This window comes from Ananas comosus, linkage group 4, assembly GCF_001540865.1.
Source record: "Ananas comosus cultivar F153 linkage group 4, ASM154086v1, whole genome shotgun sequence".
Lineage (NCBI taxonomy): Eukaryota > Viridiplantae > Streptophyta > Magnoliopsida > Poales > Bromeliaceae > Ananas > Ananas comosus.
The window spans coordinates 5,636,074-5,652,189 of NC_033624.1; the positions used below are offsets into that span (position 1 = coordinate 5,636,074).

General features: G+C 39.5%; 2 protein-coding genes across 4 annotated transcripts in view; one reads left to right on the forward strand and one right to left on the reverse strand.

Moving 5' to 3' along the window:
- LOC109708915 (protein FAM110C) overlaps nt 1-16,116 on the forward strand; it is a 32,519-nt gene that overhangs the window by 9,716 nt on the left and 6,687 nt on the right. For 2 of the 3 annotated variants that reach the window (XM_020230849.1, XM_020230850.1), the window contains exons 4-5: nt 8,094-8,130; nt 8,260-8,327. In XM_020230849.1, coding sequence (XP_020086438.1) covers nt 8,094-8,130; nt 8,260-8,327 — 105 coding nt within the window. Of the gene's footprint in view, nt 1-8,093; nt 8,131-8,259; nt 8,328-8,437; nt 8,570-16,116 lie in introns of those variants that run through there. The other variant, XM_020230851.1, reaches the window with a different exon arrangement.
- On the reverse strand, nt 1,462-3,353 carry LOC109708916. The gene is made up of 2 exons (XM_020230852.1): nt 2,448-3,353; nt 1,462-2,331 (listed from the first exon to the last, which is right to left on the reverse strand). The coding sequence occupies exons 1-2, from the start codon at nt 2,896-2,898 to the stop codon at nt 2,195-2,197; spliced, it is 588 nt and encodes a 195-aa protein (XP_020086441.1). The 5' UTR covers nt 2,899-3,353; the 3' UTR covers nt 1,462-2,194.

Genomic DNA, 16,116 nt, shown 5'->3' on the forward strand with positions numbered 1-16,116 from the left:
ATCGCGTAGGCCAATTCTGTAGTGCCGGTTTGTAGGGAGTGACCCTCACAAGCTTGTGCGAATAAGCACAATGGCAAGCAAGCGCGATCAACAACATAGGATCTCATTCGTCATGTCTAAAACATGGTATGCTATTACAATATCATAATGTTGAATTCTAGTTATACGACTATGTAAAGTACATCAAGGTTAAGTTCATACTTTGCTACTACCATTCAATACGTCATTTGTAACTTGTCTACAACAAGTATGTTCCGCCAAGTCATATAAGGTCTAGGAGACACATCATTTGTCCATCCCTAACATGCTTTCTATTATTGTATAAAGGGAAAACACTATTGTATACCATTTAGAATGCAAGTCCACATTATATACCTCTACTATATAGAGGATGAAAACTTCTACATGTAACATGTATGTAGTATGTATCCAAAAATTCCAGTATGTTATATCTAATATGAATATGCATGAATTCAAGTTTTAAAACAATGTGGAAGACATAGGGGGAGTTCACCCATTTCGGTGAGGTCAAACCCACCGGACACCCTTCGAACTCTTCCGTTTTCTCGAACGAAGTTGTCCTTGAGAATCCTAGCACCCTAACAAAAATTTTAAAAGGGTTACAAGCTTCTAACAAGCTTTCCATGAAATTCACCAAAAATCATACCTAAAATAGGTAGAAAATACCGTGGACCAAGAAAAACTTGTCCAAAACTCCAATCAAGGCTAGGAAGCTTAAATTCCTACCTAAAAGAGAGTTTCACAACTATCAATTGGGTTCCAAAAGCCCCACAACAAGAAATCCCAAATTAAGCCCTAGTTTTCCAAAACTAGGCTTAATTTCACAAATTCTCATAAATTCACAATCAAAAGTGGTAAGAAGATTACTAACCTTATGGGAAGCTCCAAATCAAGCTAAACCTAAGCTAGGGTTGGGGATTAATACTCAACTAAGCTCCCTTCTTCTCTCCAAAGCCTCCTTCAAGGTCCACAAGACAAGCTTCCATGGAGAGGAAGAAGAAAAGAAGATCAAAACTTCAAATTGGAAGAATTTGGAAGAAGAATTCAAGAGCGAGAGAGGGACTTACCCAGTGTTTAAAAAAGCCTAAGGTGCACCTAGGCGCAAAGGCCTGTTGGAGACTAGGCGCAAGGCGCAAGGCGCAAGGCGCAGGCCCGCGCCCGAGAGAGGTCAGGCGCACACTTTCATAAAATTTTGAAATAAGTAAATAATCAAGAAGTTTCTTACCATTCTTTCTACTAATTGTTAAGCAGCATTAAATATACTTTATAAAATCATATTACCACAATAAATATTCTATAGTTACCCAAATAATATAGATAAAAGTAAAGAACAAATTACCTTTTTATCTCAAAATAAAGGACAACATAAAGGTAAGTATTAATTCACAAACATATAGAAAAGTTAGATGTGAAAAGCATATAATCATAAGCACAAGATCATAAAAAAGTAATATGCATAAAAGTTAAAAAGTTTAAAGTTTCAAGCCAAAAAACATTAAAAAAGCATCATGATCATGTGAAAGATAAGTGTTCAAGACCCCAAGCCAAAATACGTCATATTAGCAATATTAATTAGCTCAATCCTCATTCCTTAATCATCAACCATCATCTTCATCACTTGATGAAGAATACTCCTCTCCCTCGTCAGATTTGTCTTCTCCAATGTCTTCTTCTTCTTCTTCATCTTCTATGTTGAGAGTCTCATCAAAATCAGGCTCTTCATCATTTATAAAGTTACTAATATTCCGCGATTGAGAAGACGAAGCTTTTGCCTTTCCTTTATCGCTGTACTTGGTGGAACTATGTGATCTAGTATGATTGGTAGGCTGATCCACCCCTGCTGCTTTAGCTACCATACTCCATGTCAATGTGTCATCTTCCCAAACATCCTCATCTTCTCTCTCATTATCGTCGTCTTCATTCATTTTTCCAATCAACCTTTCATTACTGTCATCAATTTCACTCATTGAGATAGGATCAACAGTGTCACGCAATTTATAACGCCTCCTCAATGATCTATTGTATCTCACATACACCAAATCATTTAAGCGTTTTTGCGTGAGCCTATTCCTTTCTTACTATGAAGCTGCAAAAGAAACGAACAACTTTATTAAATTAAGAACTTAAAACTATCAAATACTAAAATACCATAACTATAGTTGTATAAGATGATTTAATATTGATGACTTACATGTTCAAATACACTCCAATTTCGCTCACAACCGGAAGCACTACAAGTGAGGCTTAGAACCCTAATTGCAAATTTTTGCAAGTTTGGTGTTGATGATCCAAAAAATTTCCACCATTCAGCTGTTCATATAAATATTACATTAATAAAAATTAATGATGTTTTTATTAAAATGCAAAATGCATAATGCAAGTATTTAATAAGTAGTTATGTACTAAGTAGTATAGAACTAACATACCCGGTGACTTTGTTTTCCTTTGGCGAATTGCCATATTAGTTCCGAAAAGACCATGTGCTTCACGATATACACTTAGTTGATCACATATTTTATCTTGCTCTTGAGCACTTGAAACCAATCTTTGCATAGCTTGATATAAACCGGTCATAATCTCCTCATCTCCGTAAATTTCTAAATTTGAATAAAAAAATTCAGGGTTCAAGAAATGACCGGCTGCATGCAAAGGGCGATGAAGCTGGCATTGCCATCTATTATCAATAATCTTGAATACTTCACTATATTTCTCCACCCTCTTTTTAAAAGACTTGGCAATTGCTTCCTTTGCTCTGTCCATAGCCTCGTAAATATAGCCCATTGCTGGCCTTTTTTCACCATCAACTAGTTGAAGCACACGAACAAGAGGACAAAAAATTTTAAGAATATAAACAATGCTAGTCCAAAATGTGGGCATCAATACAATGCTAGTTGCATTTTTGCCCGCTTGTTCCTTTGCCTATTTACTTTTGGTCCAATCATCCTATGCGAACATCTTTCTAAAGTTGCTTTTTTGCTTATGTAACCGTTGAAGGGTAAGAAACGCCGTTGCAAATCTTGTTACAGCAGGCCTAAGCAACTCTCTTTGGGCTGTAAAACGCCTCATCATGTTGACCACTCCTGTGCGGGCATAAATAAAACTACTCAATGTTGTTGCCCTTTTTACTGTTCTATGTACCTCAGGCATCTTTCCAATGTCCTCAAGCATTAAATCAATGTAATGGGCTGCACAAGGTGACCAATATAAATTTGGTCGTTTTGCCTCCAATAATTTCCCTATTAAGATTTCACACATATTTCAAGTTAAAGAAATATTTCATATAATAACATAAAATTAAAGTATATACAGAAACAAAATTAATATACTTTATACAAGATTTCTTACCAGCCAATACATTATTCGATGTGAACATCTTTCTAAAGTTGCTTTTTTGCTTATGTAACCGTTGAAGGGTAAGAAAGGCCGTTGCAAATCTTGTTACAGCAGGCCTAAGCAACTCTCTTTGGGCTGTAAAACGCCTCATCATGTTGACCACTCCTGTGCGGGCATAAATAAAACTACTCAATGTTGTTGCCCTTTTTACTGTTCTATGCACCTCAGGCATCTTTCCAATGTCCTCAAGCATTAAATCAATGTAATGGGCTGCACAAGGTGACCAATATAAATTTGGTCGTTTTGCCTCCAATAATTTCCCTATTAAGATTTCACACATATTTCAAGTTAAAGAAATATTTCATATAATAACATAAAATTAAAGTATATACAGAAACAAAATTAATATACTTTATACAAGATTTCTTACCAGCCGACACATTATTCGATGCACTATCAGTCACAACTTGAACGACATTTGCCTCCCCAATACGCTCCACCATTTTATCCAATAACTTGAACATTTCTTCTCCAGTTTTAGAGTAATTGGAGGCATCAATAGATTCGATAAACACAGTTCCCATTGGAGAATTTACAAGAAAGTTTATAAGGGTCCTTTGTCGCTTGTCCGTCCATCCATTACACATTATACTACATCCAGTCTTGGCTCATTCCTCCATGTGCCCATTCATTGAATTCTTCGTTTGTTGAACCTCCTTTTGAAGCAAAGGAACTCGTAATTCATACATAGAAGGTGGCTTAAAACCAGGGCCATATTGTCCAATAGATTCGAGCGCCACATGAAAGCTATCATAATTAGCAGCATTGAAAGGTATTCCTGCATCATAAAACCATCTAGCTAGTTCCTTACACGCTTTTTCTCTCAACTCTTTCCTACAAACTTCATTGATCGTAGCTTGTTTCATTTTTCCATCTTTTCTATCTTGAATTACCTTCGCAGTATTGGGAGTGAAATACAAGTCCATTGGTCCCTTTTGCCTTGGTTTTTTGTGTGCACTTTTACTACTACCAATACTACATCCGCTACTTTTGCTTTGAATTCCTTTTCGTTTTGCGCTCAATTCCGCAACATCATCTTCCTCTTCATTATCATCAAAGTGATCTACATTTTCAAAATCGGGCATGAACTCATTTTGTTGTTTCTCTACCATTTTTTTCGTCATAAAATCTTTTATTTCTTCTCTCACATGCGGCGGACATGTCTCGCATGCTTTTGCATTTCGAAAACCTCCAACAATATGTTGCTTTGCTCGGTAAATCCCTCCTCTTGTTACTTTTCCACAAAATTACAAGTAAGATCATTTTTGACTTTGTTATCCGCTAAATATACATACTTCCATGTAGGATCTCTTTCGGTTGCTTTCGAATCCATTCAAAAATATTAAACTGCAATTTAGCAAATATGTATGATCATTTTTTATTTTCAAGGACTTTTTTTACTTTAAAAAAAGTTCATCTTATCAAGTAAAATGCTGTTTTTTCAAGTAAAATGCTGTTTTTTAAAATGTTAAAATGCTGTTTTATTTTCAAGTAAAATGCTGTTTTTTTTTAAAAAAAACATAAAATTTCTACTTCAAAAAAAAGCATAGAAAGCACTGCTTAAAAAAAAAAGAAGAAATATACACAAAAAACTAAAAGAGAAACTAGAGAGAGGCCAAGGGAGAGACAAAAAACCTTCGAAGAAGAGGCGAGCGAGTTGAAGAAGCAAGGAGGAAGTGTCGGAAGCAAGGACAACCCGAGAGGGAGCGCCGGAGAGGGAGAGATGGCCTTGCGGGTGAGCGGACAGGGAGAGGGGTGAGCGGACAGGGAGAGGGGCGAGCGGACAGGGAGAGAGGAATAGAGAGATAATTGATGATTATTTAGGGTTTAGTTTAGGGTATTGGGTTTATTTTAAATATATCAACCCGTTAGACCAATAAAATCTGGGTCCAAGCCCATTACTATAAATATTGCCTAGGCGCGCCTTGAGGGCGCCTTGCGCCTAATCCTAGGCGCGCGCCTAGGCTGCCTAGGCGTGCGCCTGAGTCATGGCGCTCGCCTAGAGCTGCTTTAGGCGCTGGCCTGTGCGCCTAGAGCCTAGGCGCCTAGGCGCGCTTTTTTAAACAGTGGACTTACCACTCTTTCTCTCTTGCTTCAGCACAAGGACTGAGTAAATGAGGGGTGAAGCGTATATACAAGTTGCAACAATCCCCACTAGGCCCCTCAAAAGCTCGCAAATTGCAAACAACACGAAACACACTCTGCAGCATTGAGTACCGGTACTCGAATTCGAGTATTGGTACTCCGCAGTTCCGGTACCAAATGCCTAGTCCCGCAGAACCCGTACGTTGGAATTTCGGGTTTAACACTGCGTTCCGTTACCAGCTCGATGCAGTACCAGTACTCAGCCCAGTACCGCTACTCGCAACCCGGTTCCTCAAAATCCGAGAGTTGCTCATTTTGGCTCTTTATTGGATTCTGGTACCGCACTTTAGTACCGGTATTCAACACTAAAACCTGCAGTTTGCAGATTTTGATGTCAGGAACCCTTTCTCGGGCCTAAAAGACCCCAAAAACCGGTCGACACTCAGCTTACGACCCTCAAAACATTCAGAATAGATCAAAATACCATTCCCACACTAGAACCTTGCAATTTGCTAAAGTTCAGTGTATTACAGTAGCACCGCGTATCCCTCCCGTATCTAAGGTGTATCCGATAATTTTTTTATTTTTAGAAATGTCAGATTCTTCATTCCCGTATCATATACATATCAGGCGCGTATTGGTATCCGATACGTGTCCGGTATTGGTACAACATGAAATTTGAAGTATCTGTGCTTCATAGGTTGTAATTCTCTTTCTCCCACGTGAAGCAATACGTCTCCAATTTCCTCAAAACTCTCTCTTTCTCTCTCTCTCCTTCTCTCTCGCAGCTAAGCCCTTGGGCACGTAGGCCTGAGCTTGCAAAGAGAAGGGGGTAAGGCTTGCCCATCTTTAAGGAGGAAGAGGGGTGCTTCATGGTCTTTGCGTGAGAAAACTCACGTTTTGGCATAATGCTCTGACAACAATTTTCTTTGTGGTATTATGATAGTCTGCCTAAAATCTAAATTAGAAGTATGTTGATTGCTGGAACTTTTGAAGGTAAGGGGTAAATAGTTGTACTATGTTTATTTTGTAGAGTAATCAATCGTTTACTAACATTATGCTGACAATTACCTCTTAGTTAATGGTAAACACAAGGAAAGCGTATGGAATGACAGACATTTTAATTTGAAAATCTAAAATAGAATTACTAATTTGAATTTATTTTGGCATTTATCTTGTAATGCTTGCTGTTGTTTGCATATTTTTCCCAAAAGAATGTTGTAATAGACTGAGTTCAGAATTGACTTGGACTTAAAAAGTAAAATTCGAAGAGAACTTTGTTGACCTTGCACAGGAATTTACGTTTATGCAAAACTAGAGCAGCCCTTCAAAAGTTCTTTAGACATTGGAATAGTCTAGAGGATGGAGAAGGATGTCAACTTCTTTTTTTCTTTTTTTTTTTTTTCCATAATGTAGCTAGAAACAAATAGAATCTATTTTTTTAATAACAAAATCAACATAACTGGATTGACAGGATTCGTATACTCCATCCAAATGATTGGAACAAATTGCTATGTAGTGTGGTAGTTCCAAGTTAGAATCTCGAGATTCGAGAAGTACGCTCCTTAAATGAAGAAATAGTTTTATACGGCTGCATATTTTGATTTTTGGTTTTATTCAGTTATTCAAGTCTGAGATGAGACAAGATATTTGTGGATTTTTTGGACAACTTAGATTTCATGGAGATTAAGATGGTCAAGGCCACCAAAGCCACCTATGTGAGCTGAATAAGATTAGTTTGCGTTATTTGCAACATCTGACGACTGAAGTTACTAAACTCAATTTTCATTTTTGTTGAACTCAAACTGGTGTGGAATAGAAAGATATCTTAGTGTTACTAACAATTTAAAACAGTTAAGAGTCATCTGAATATGTTGAGATTGCAAAAAATTGCAGAAACTGAACTATATACTTCCAAGAGGGTGAACCATTGGATAAAATGCATTAAGAGAACTCTCTGTTTCTAAACCAGTGGGTACAGGTCAGAGCTGGCTGAAACTGTGCATATATTTCTATTTGTATTTTTGACGGTTCCACATATAAAAAAAAGGGTATTCTGCTGAAACTTTCCTGGTACTAGTGTTTCCTACATGATAAGGATTCACCTTAAATTTTCCTATTATTTTAAAGAATTTCAAATATGAAGTGCAAAATACTAAAGAGTGAATAATTTATGTACGAATAAATTGTGAAAACGGTTAAAAGATTGAGTTTATTGCAAATGCAGCCTTCCATACTTATAGATTGCAAGAAAAGACCAAAGTATTGTCATTCATGCCTGTTGGAGGCCCTTCGTGCCCATCAACATTGTGCTGTTCCCACATTATGTACAATACTATGTCCATCCATGCCGTACTGTAAAAACCAAGGCTCGGTAGGCCTTTCTACCTTGACACTTTTATCCTTGATAGAGGTTGCATAGAGGTGTTGTTGGAATGCTCTTTCAGTTGATACTTAGCATTGACTTTTGGTTTCTCTTCCTCTGCCTAGTAAATTTGTTGAATATGATCAGTTATAATTGACTTAAAGTTGCTATGTTTTATGACTATCATTTGCTTAATAGTTAATTTATTTATTTCATTTTTTGGCTGCAGGCAAAGTGTGTTTGGAGGTGCTCGCCCACGAGAACTAGTAAGTTTCTCTTTTCTTCGACAAAGCCAATGGAGAGAAATCTTCAGATAGGCCCCCACATCGAGAGACGTGGTTTTATTATCTCTATGACTATGAGATAAAATTCTAAGCTAATGAAGATATTCGCAGGTTCTAAAGGAGCGTGGGGTAGATGTTATTGTTGCTGACGAACTTGATAAGACTGTACCAACCAACAGGTACTAATTTTAACTGTGTTTCTCTTTTATGATATCTTCTAGTTTCAAGAATAACTAAATATACTTTCCACACTAAAGGGCTGTTTGGTTTGGTGTAATTACAAATGCAGTGTAGTTGGAGATGCATGAGTTGGAAATGCAGCAGTTGCAATTACATGCATCTTGTTTGGTCGGATGTAGTAGAAACCGCTGCAACTGTAAATAATTTGTTTGGTTACATGTAGTTGAGAAATTATTTTTAAAATTTTATCATTTTATATATATGATGGTGAGATTACCTCCAATGTAAAAAAGAAAAATATTTTTTTAAAAAAGTTTGTTTAAAGTTACTCTTTCCAACTGCTGCAGTTGGAATTGCGGCCAATTTGGGCATAGTTCCAACTGCTGCAGTTGGAATTGCGGCCAATTTGGGCATAGTTCCAATTGCTGCAGTTGGGCCTCCTGCCGCAGTTCCTACTGTAGGAGTTAGAGTTAAATACATCAAACCAAATACTGAATTTGCATTTGCACGCAGTTACAACTGTAGTGCAGTTGCAACTACGTGCTACCAAATGGCCCTTAAGAGTATGAGTGGATTAGTTTATGCAAGTAATGGTTGTTCTGTGGTAATATTTTTGCCCTTATCAAATTACTAGTATCTGCGTACCCTCAGAGTGAGTTTTTGATGCTGAACCATATTTAAAGAGGGTTCGGTCAAGTCATCTTTTATTTATTTGAGTTAATTTTTGCGTTAGGGTTCGAGTGAATCGTTTAGATTTTTATATATATTTTTTCTAATTATCAGAATTATTCCATTTGTTAATTTGTTTTAGACATCTTTTCAAAGATTTGTAGGATTTATCATGTGAAATAAATCCCTAAAAATTAGGAATATGGTTTAGGCCTTTTTGAATTAGGAAAAAATCCCTAAAATCGTGGGATTTGTTTTAGATTAGGATTATATTTTGAAGGTTATAAATATAGCCTATGTCTAAAATTAGAGTTATGATGAATGAGTTTGGTGTTTATGATTTGACTGTGGTCGTGGTATCTTCTTCTCTCCTCCCATGCCATATGCGCCGGCAAAATTCTTCTTTTTAAAAGGTTCTATCTTTTCCTTCCTTCCTCATCTTTTCTCCCTTCTTTTATTTCTCTTATTCTTCTTCTAAATTTGCTTGTCTAAAAGAATTCTACAAATTTTCTGACTTTTTCCTATTTATCGGCTATTTTCTTCAATTTTTCTCCTAATTTTTTTTAAAAAAAATAAAATAAAAAATTTGTTAGAACTTTCTTGCTAGAGTAGTACTATTTTTTGGATGTTTTTTTTGTTTTTTAATTCCTAAAATTTATGTCACGCCCTGGGGTCCATTTGAAGTTTAAGAATCAAAGCGGAAGTGTCCAATATTATTATTTTTTTTTTTGAAATCCTTGACCCCAGGGAATGCCAAATCCGCCACAAATATAGGATAACCACTGTTCACACAGACAGAATCTCCTCTGTATTTGCACGTCGTCGCACAAGTACAAGATACAACCACAAACATATACAAACTACATACATTCACCACATCACAATATCATGATTCACATTCAATCAATCATAAGATTATAACGTTTCATTCGTAAATCCATACCTATTAATTTAAAACGTTTCACATCCGGAAACTCATTTTGAAAGACTAGAATCATGAAAAGCAGAAAATCCTTTTTAAAATTGTTTTCCACACGGAAACCTTTTCTTTTAAAAACAGGCTATCACGAGGGATAGAACACCATTTCCATAAATTCACATGAAAACCATAAATACTTTATTTAACATCACAAGGCCGATATATCCAAATAAAGTAAAGTAAACTAAACCATAAAATATCTAAGTCATTTATTCATGTNTTTATGATTTGACTACGGTCGTCGTATCTTCTTCTCTATCCCCTGCCATGTGCGCTGGCAAAATTCTTCTTTTTAAAAGGTTCTATCTTTTCCTTCCTTCCTCTTCTTTTCTTCCTTCTTTTATTTCTCTTATTCTTCTTCTAAATTTGCTTGTCTAAAAGAATTCTACAAATTTTCTGACTTTTTCCTATTTATCGGCTATTTTCTTCAATTTTTCTCCTAATTTTTTTAAAAAAATACAAAATAAAAAATTTGTTAGAACCTTCTTGCTAGAGTAGTACTATTTTTTGGATTTTTTTTGTTTTTTAATTCCTAAAATTTATGTCACGCCTTAGGGTCCCTTTGAAGTTTAAGAATCAAAGCGGAAGAGTCCAATATATATATATTTTTTTGAAATCCTTGACCCCAGGGAATGTCAAACCCGCCACAACTACAGGAAACCCACTGTTCACACGGACAGAATATCTTCTGTATTTGCACGGCGTCGCACAAGTACAAGATACAATCACAAATATATACAAACTACATACATTCACCACATCGCAATATCACGATTCACATTCAATCAATCATAAAATTATAACGTTTCATTCGTAAATCCACACCTATTAATTTAAAACGTTTAACATCCGGAAACTTATTTTGAAAGACTAGAATCATGAAAGGTAGAAAATCTTTTTTAAAATTGTTTTCCATACGGAAACCTTTTCCTTTAAAAACATGCTACTACGAGGGGTAGAATACCATTTCCATAAATTCACATGAAAACCATAAATACTTTATTTAACATCACAAGGCCGATATATCCAAATAAAGTAAAGTAAACTGAACCATAAAATGTCTAAGTCATTTATTCATGTTAAGAGGGTAGAGTCTAAACCGAATGTCACTGGGCCGGAAACTCTATTGATCGCTGAGTACGCGCCTCATGCCTTGTCCCGGCTCGGACCAGCAACATCACCTGAAATAGGGGGGGGGGGGGGGAACCAACGAGGGTCTCCCAGTGGGTACCACGAAGGTGAGCGTACACACTGGTAACCAAAGATATCTATGAACAAGAAAGCAAGATATAGAATACAACTACCGCTACTGTATAGGAATGCATCAACCGGACGATCAGTCCTAAAATATCCAATCCAGTAACCGCCGTGTCGGTCCGAAGACCTCAGGCCTGTGCCACTATCTCTCAAACTTGCATATAATTCTAGCATAAGCTCCGGGCTCACGGGCTGGCACTCCCAACCACTTCGGAAAAGTACACCGTTGCATTGGCCAAACCGTTGGTGTACGTGAAATGCGTACGATTAGTGGCGATCGATGCTGATATGCTCAATAGTCGACCGTCGACAACTAGCCGACAATCCTACCCCCCAGGGTATGCCCACCGTATAGGTCATCAAGTACAAGAGTCACAGAACCGACCGAATAGATCACCACAGATAATCCGCTCTACTTCTAGATCATGATGATAAATATAGAAAGTAACCAAGTAGAGCAATAAGTAAGAAGTCAAAGGGTGCTAGGCTCATAATATGATATGCAAGGTAATAAAGAGAGGGCAGAGAGAACGTCATCGAGTGTGCACCATTGTACCGACTTCGAATCGAAGTACCCATCTGTATGAATATCGCGCCTGTCACCCGACTGTAGAAGATCGTCAATTGAACCTACGGAGGATCTATCGGGTTAGTATCTAACACACAAATAAGAAACACTAAACTCACAACCCCCCACATAATCCCACGGGAATCGGTTTTCTAAAACCGATTACCGTAACTTGCTGAAAGTCTCGAAAATCGCATCCGGACTCCGTCGGGACCCACGAAGTGTCCCAGGGCTCATCGACTCGTGCCATGAGTCACCCGTTGCCACAAAACACCGTAATAAAGGTGTCCTGGCAGCAAACACGAAGATTCACATCGAAACGATTATCGTCGGATAACCGTTCCGATCCGGGTTTCCGAAAGTGTAGTTTTCGACACCGGAACCCACCGTCGCTCACCCGTCGTCTCCGAACCCCCGAAACGACATTAGTGACCAGCCAACCAGGCTCAGCGATAAAATATAGTATACTCGAACATCGTCGTGAGGAATCCGAACCAAAATCGCGTTCCGTCGGTGAATTTCGTCGAAAAACGCACCGGAAATCGATATTCGATTTTCGCAAAGGCCTCGGCCCTTGGACAANGTGGGGGGGGGGGGGGGGTGAGAAACCAACGTAGGTCTCCTAGTGGGTACCACAAGCCGACGACGGTGAGCGCACACACTGGTAACCAAAGATATCTATGAACAATAATACAGTAGCAATGTCAATAGGAAAGCAGGATATAGAATGCAACTGCCGCTACTGTATATGAATGCATCAACTGGACGATCAGTCCCAAAATATCCAATCCAGTAACCGCCGTGTCGGTCCGAAGACCTCAGGCCTGTGCCACTATCTCTCAAACTTGCATATAATTCTAGCATAAGCTTTTGGGCTCACGGGCTGGCACTCCCAACCACTTAGGAAAAGTACACCGTTGCAGTGGCCAAACCGTTGGTGTACGTGAAATGCGTACGATCAGTGGCGATCGATACTGATATGCTCAATAGTCGACCGTCGACAACTAGCCGACAATCCTACCCCTCATGGTATGCCCACTGTATAGGTCATCAAGTACAAGAGTCACAGAATCGACCGAATAGATCACCACAAATAATTCGCTCTACTTCTAGATCATGATGATAAATATAGAAAGTAACCAAGTAGAGCAATAAGTAAGAAGTCAAAGGGTGCTAGGCTCATAACATGATATGCAAGGTAATAAAGAGGGTAGAGAGAACGTCACCGAGCGTGCATCATTGTACCGACTTCGAATCAAAGTACCCACCTGTATGAATATTGCGCCTGTCACTCGACTGTAGAAGATCGTCAATCGGACCTACGGAGGATCCACCGGGTTAGTATCTAACTTACAAATAAGAAACACTAAACTCACAACCCCGCACATGATCTCACGGGAATCGGTTTTCTAAAACCGATTACTGTAATTTGCTGGAAGTCTCGAAAATCGCACCGGGACTCCGTTGGGACCCACGAAGTGTCACAGGGCTCATCGACTCGTGCCATGAGTCACCCGTTGCCACAAAACACCGTAATAAAGGTGTCCTGGTAGCTAACACGAAGACTCACATCGAAACGATTATCGTCGGATAACCGTTCCGATCCGGGTTTCCGAAAGTGTCGTTTTCGACACCGGAACCCACCCTCGCTCACCCGTCGTCTCCGAACCCCCGAAACGACATTAGTGACCAGCCAACCAGGCTCAGCGACAAAGTATAGTATACTCGAACATCGTCGGGAGGAATCCGAACCAAAACCGCGTTCCGTCGGCGAATTTCGTCAAAAAACGCACCGAAAATCGATATTCGATTTTCGCAAAGGCCTCGGACCTTGGACAATCAGTCTAGAGATCACCGGCCACCCACACATGTTGCCCACAGCAGCCACGAAGTGCACAATTGCATAAAGGCCCCTACAAATATATAAAATCACATTATTTTATGTGATTTACATGGTTTTACGGCTCGATATCGCAAACCGAGGGCTTTCGAGGTCAGATGAGGCATGTATTGACAGGTTTCGACGTGCCGGAGGCCGTGCTCACGGTTTGGAGCACGGCGGTTCACTGTGGAGAGCGTGGGAGCGACTCGAAGTTCAGTGAACTATGCGCACTGAACTTAAATTGCGCCTAATTTACTTCGCTGACCCCAAAGGAGATGAGCATGATGATCAGCGCTGATCAAGGATCATCGTGCTCACATCCGGAGGGATTGGGGTGCCCTCGGATCGCCGGAACAGTGATCGCAATACGAAACAGTGCACAAACAGCACTTAATTGGCTTACCGGGCAGGGAGGAGCTAGGGCACGGCCGGCGGTGGGTGCGCCGGCTGCAGGCGGGTGCAGCCGGTTGGGGGAGATCGGGGCTCGCGTTGGCCGGCGGCGGGGGTGTTGGGCTCGGCTCGGGTTCAATTAGTCACAGCGTCCTTGGCGATGGCCGGGGAGCTTCGGGGCGACGGCGGTGGGTCGCCGGAGGAAGGCGGCATGGTCGGCCCTAGGCGGCGGCGGCAGCGGGAGGGGAGGGGGTTAAGTCACCCTTGGCCAAGTCTGCCCAGGATAGCAAGCTGGCAGTGGCGGCGCGTGGGGATGGCGGTGACCGGCGGGGGAGGTCGCCAGGGGTCGGGGGCACTGCCAGAAGAGGAGCCCGAGGGTAAGGGGGCCTTCCTGGTTGTTCTTGGACAGAGGTGGGGGATGAAGGAGATGAAGAAAGAGAGAATGAGAGGAAGAGGGTCCTTTTCTGGCGGCCGGCGACGTGCGCAGGCAGCCGGGGTGCGCGTAGCTAGGGCAGGGGGAGGTGCTGAGGGTGGCAGGGAGGTCAGTTGAGGGAGGAGGACAACTAGGGTTAGGGTTTCATGGATGAAACCCTAAATGTCATTATATATACAAGGTGTTTTTGCCATTTAGTCCTCAGATGCTCAGTATTTTCAACCGAGTCCCTCACAGCGTGAGTAAAATGCGTGTACGTACCCCTACGTTCGATTTCACGCAAAACGGTACATAAATATAGGGCTTTTCGCAAAATTTTCGTTTTGCCACTTATNGCGCTAATGTACCCCTATATTCGATTTCACACAAATTGGTATATAAAATGAAGGGCTTTTCGCAAAATTTTCGTTTTGCCACTTATTATCCCTCCTCGATCCTCGCGTGATATCAGGAGATCTGTTCGTCAGATTTGTGAACGGATTGCGCCAGCGCGTTCAGCACGTCCGTGGCATCGACATCACTATTTTGTTTCGCCAGATTTGGTCGTCGATTCGCGACAAAACCCATCCTCTCTCGATCCACCAACATAACACACACACACACATATATATATATATATATATATATATATATATATATATATATATATGTAAATCAAATAGAAACTGAATTCAAATTCAAATTCTTGAATTCTCCATTATTCAAATGTCTCAGATATTACAATTTATCTAAAATTCATTAAAATCTTAAAAACTGAAGTTAATCTAAAAAATTTTTGAAAATTCAAAATTTGGTTTTAAACATATTTTGGGCTCATCACTTGCAATATAGATTAGGATTTTCCTAATTTGTCTGCATCAGTTATTTAGGAAAAAATTCAGGGGAACTTTGTGGGAAAAATGTACAATATTTTGACTGAAGATAATTAGGGCAGTAAAACAAAATGAAATATTCAATTAGTATCCAGATGATTTTGCCGGCTAAATGAATGTAAAAGTGACAAATTCTAGGAGGGAAGAAATATGCATTTACCAGTGTTAGTCATTCCCATCTGGGATCTGAAAGGTTCTTATACGAAACATTAATTTGATTAAAGCTGAGTGATGAAAAAAGGTGAATTAAAGTTAAGAGTCTTCACTATTTTTATTTGCTAAAGCATTATTTCTGTATCAGAATTTAGATGATTGGGTATCAATTGCTTAAGGGATGCTCATGTATCATCATGGTTTATTTGTTGGTTCAGGGATATAATATAAAGGGTTTCCAGCCAGGAGTTGGAGCACCAAAAATATATTACAGATAAGTAAAGCAAAACAGTAAAACAGTTGGAAGAAGCAAAATATTAAACACTTACACTGTTAGGTCTCCTACTCTGGCTTTTTCCTTGCTGTAGGAAAAGAGACTTAGCTTGCTGATGCTGGAAAAAGAGAAAATACTTTCTTGACTCATTATTAGACCAAAAAGATTGCGCTGGCACGTAGGGGTGGAAACGAGCCGAGCTCGAGCGAGCTTACCTTGGCTCAAATTCGGCTTGAAATTAATTTCGAGCCTAAATTTAAGCTCAAGCTTGGATTGAAATTAATTCGAGCCGAGCTCGAGCGAGCCTAATT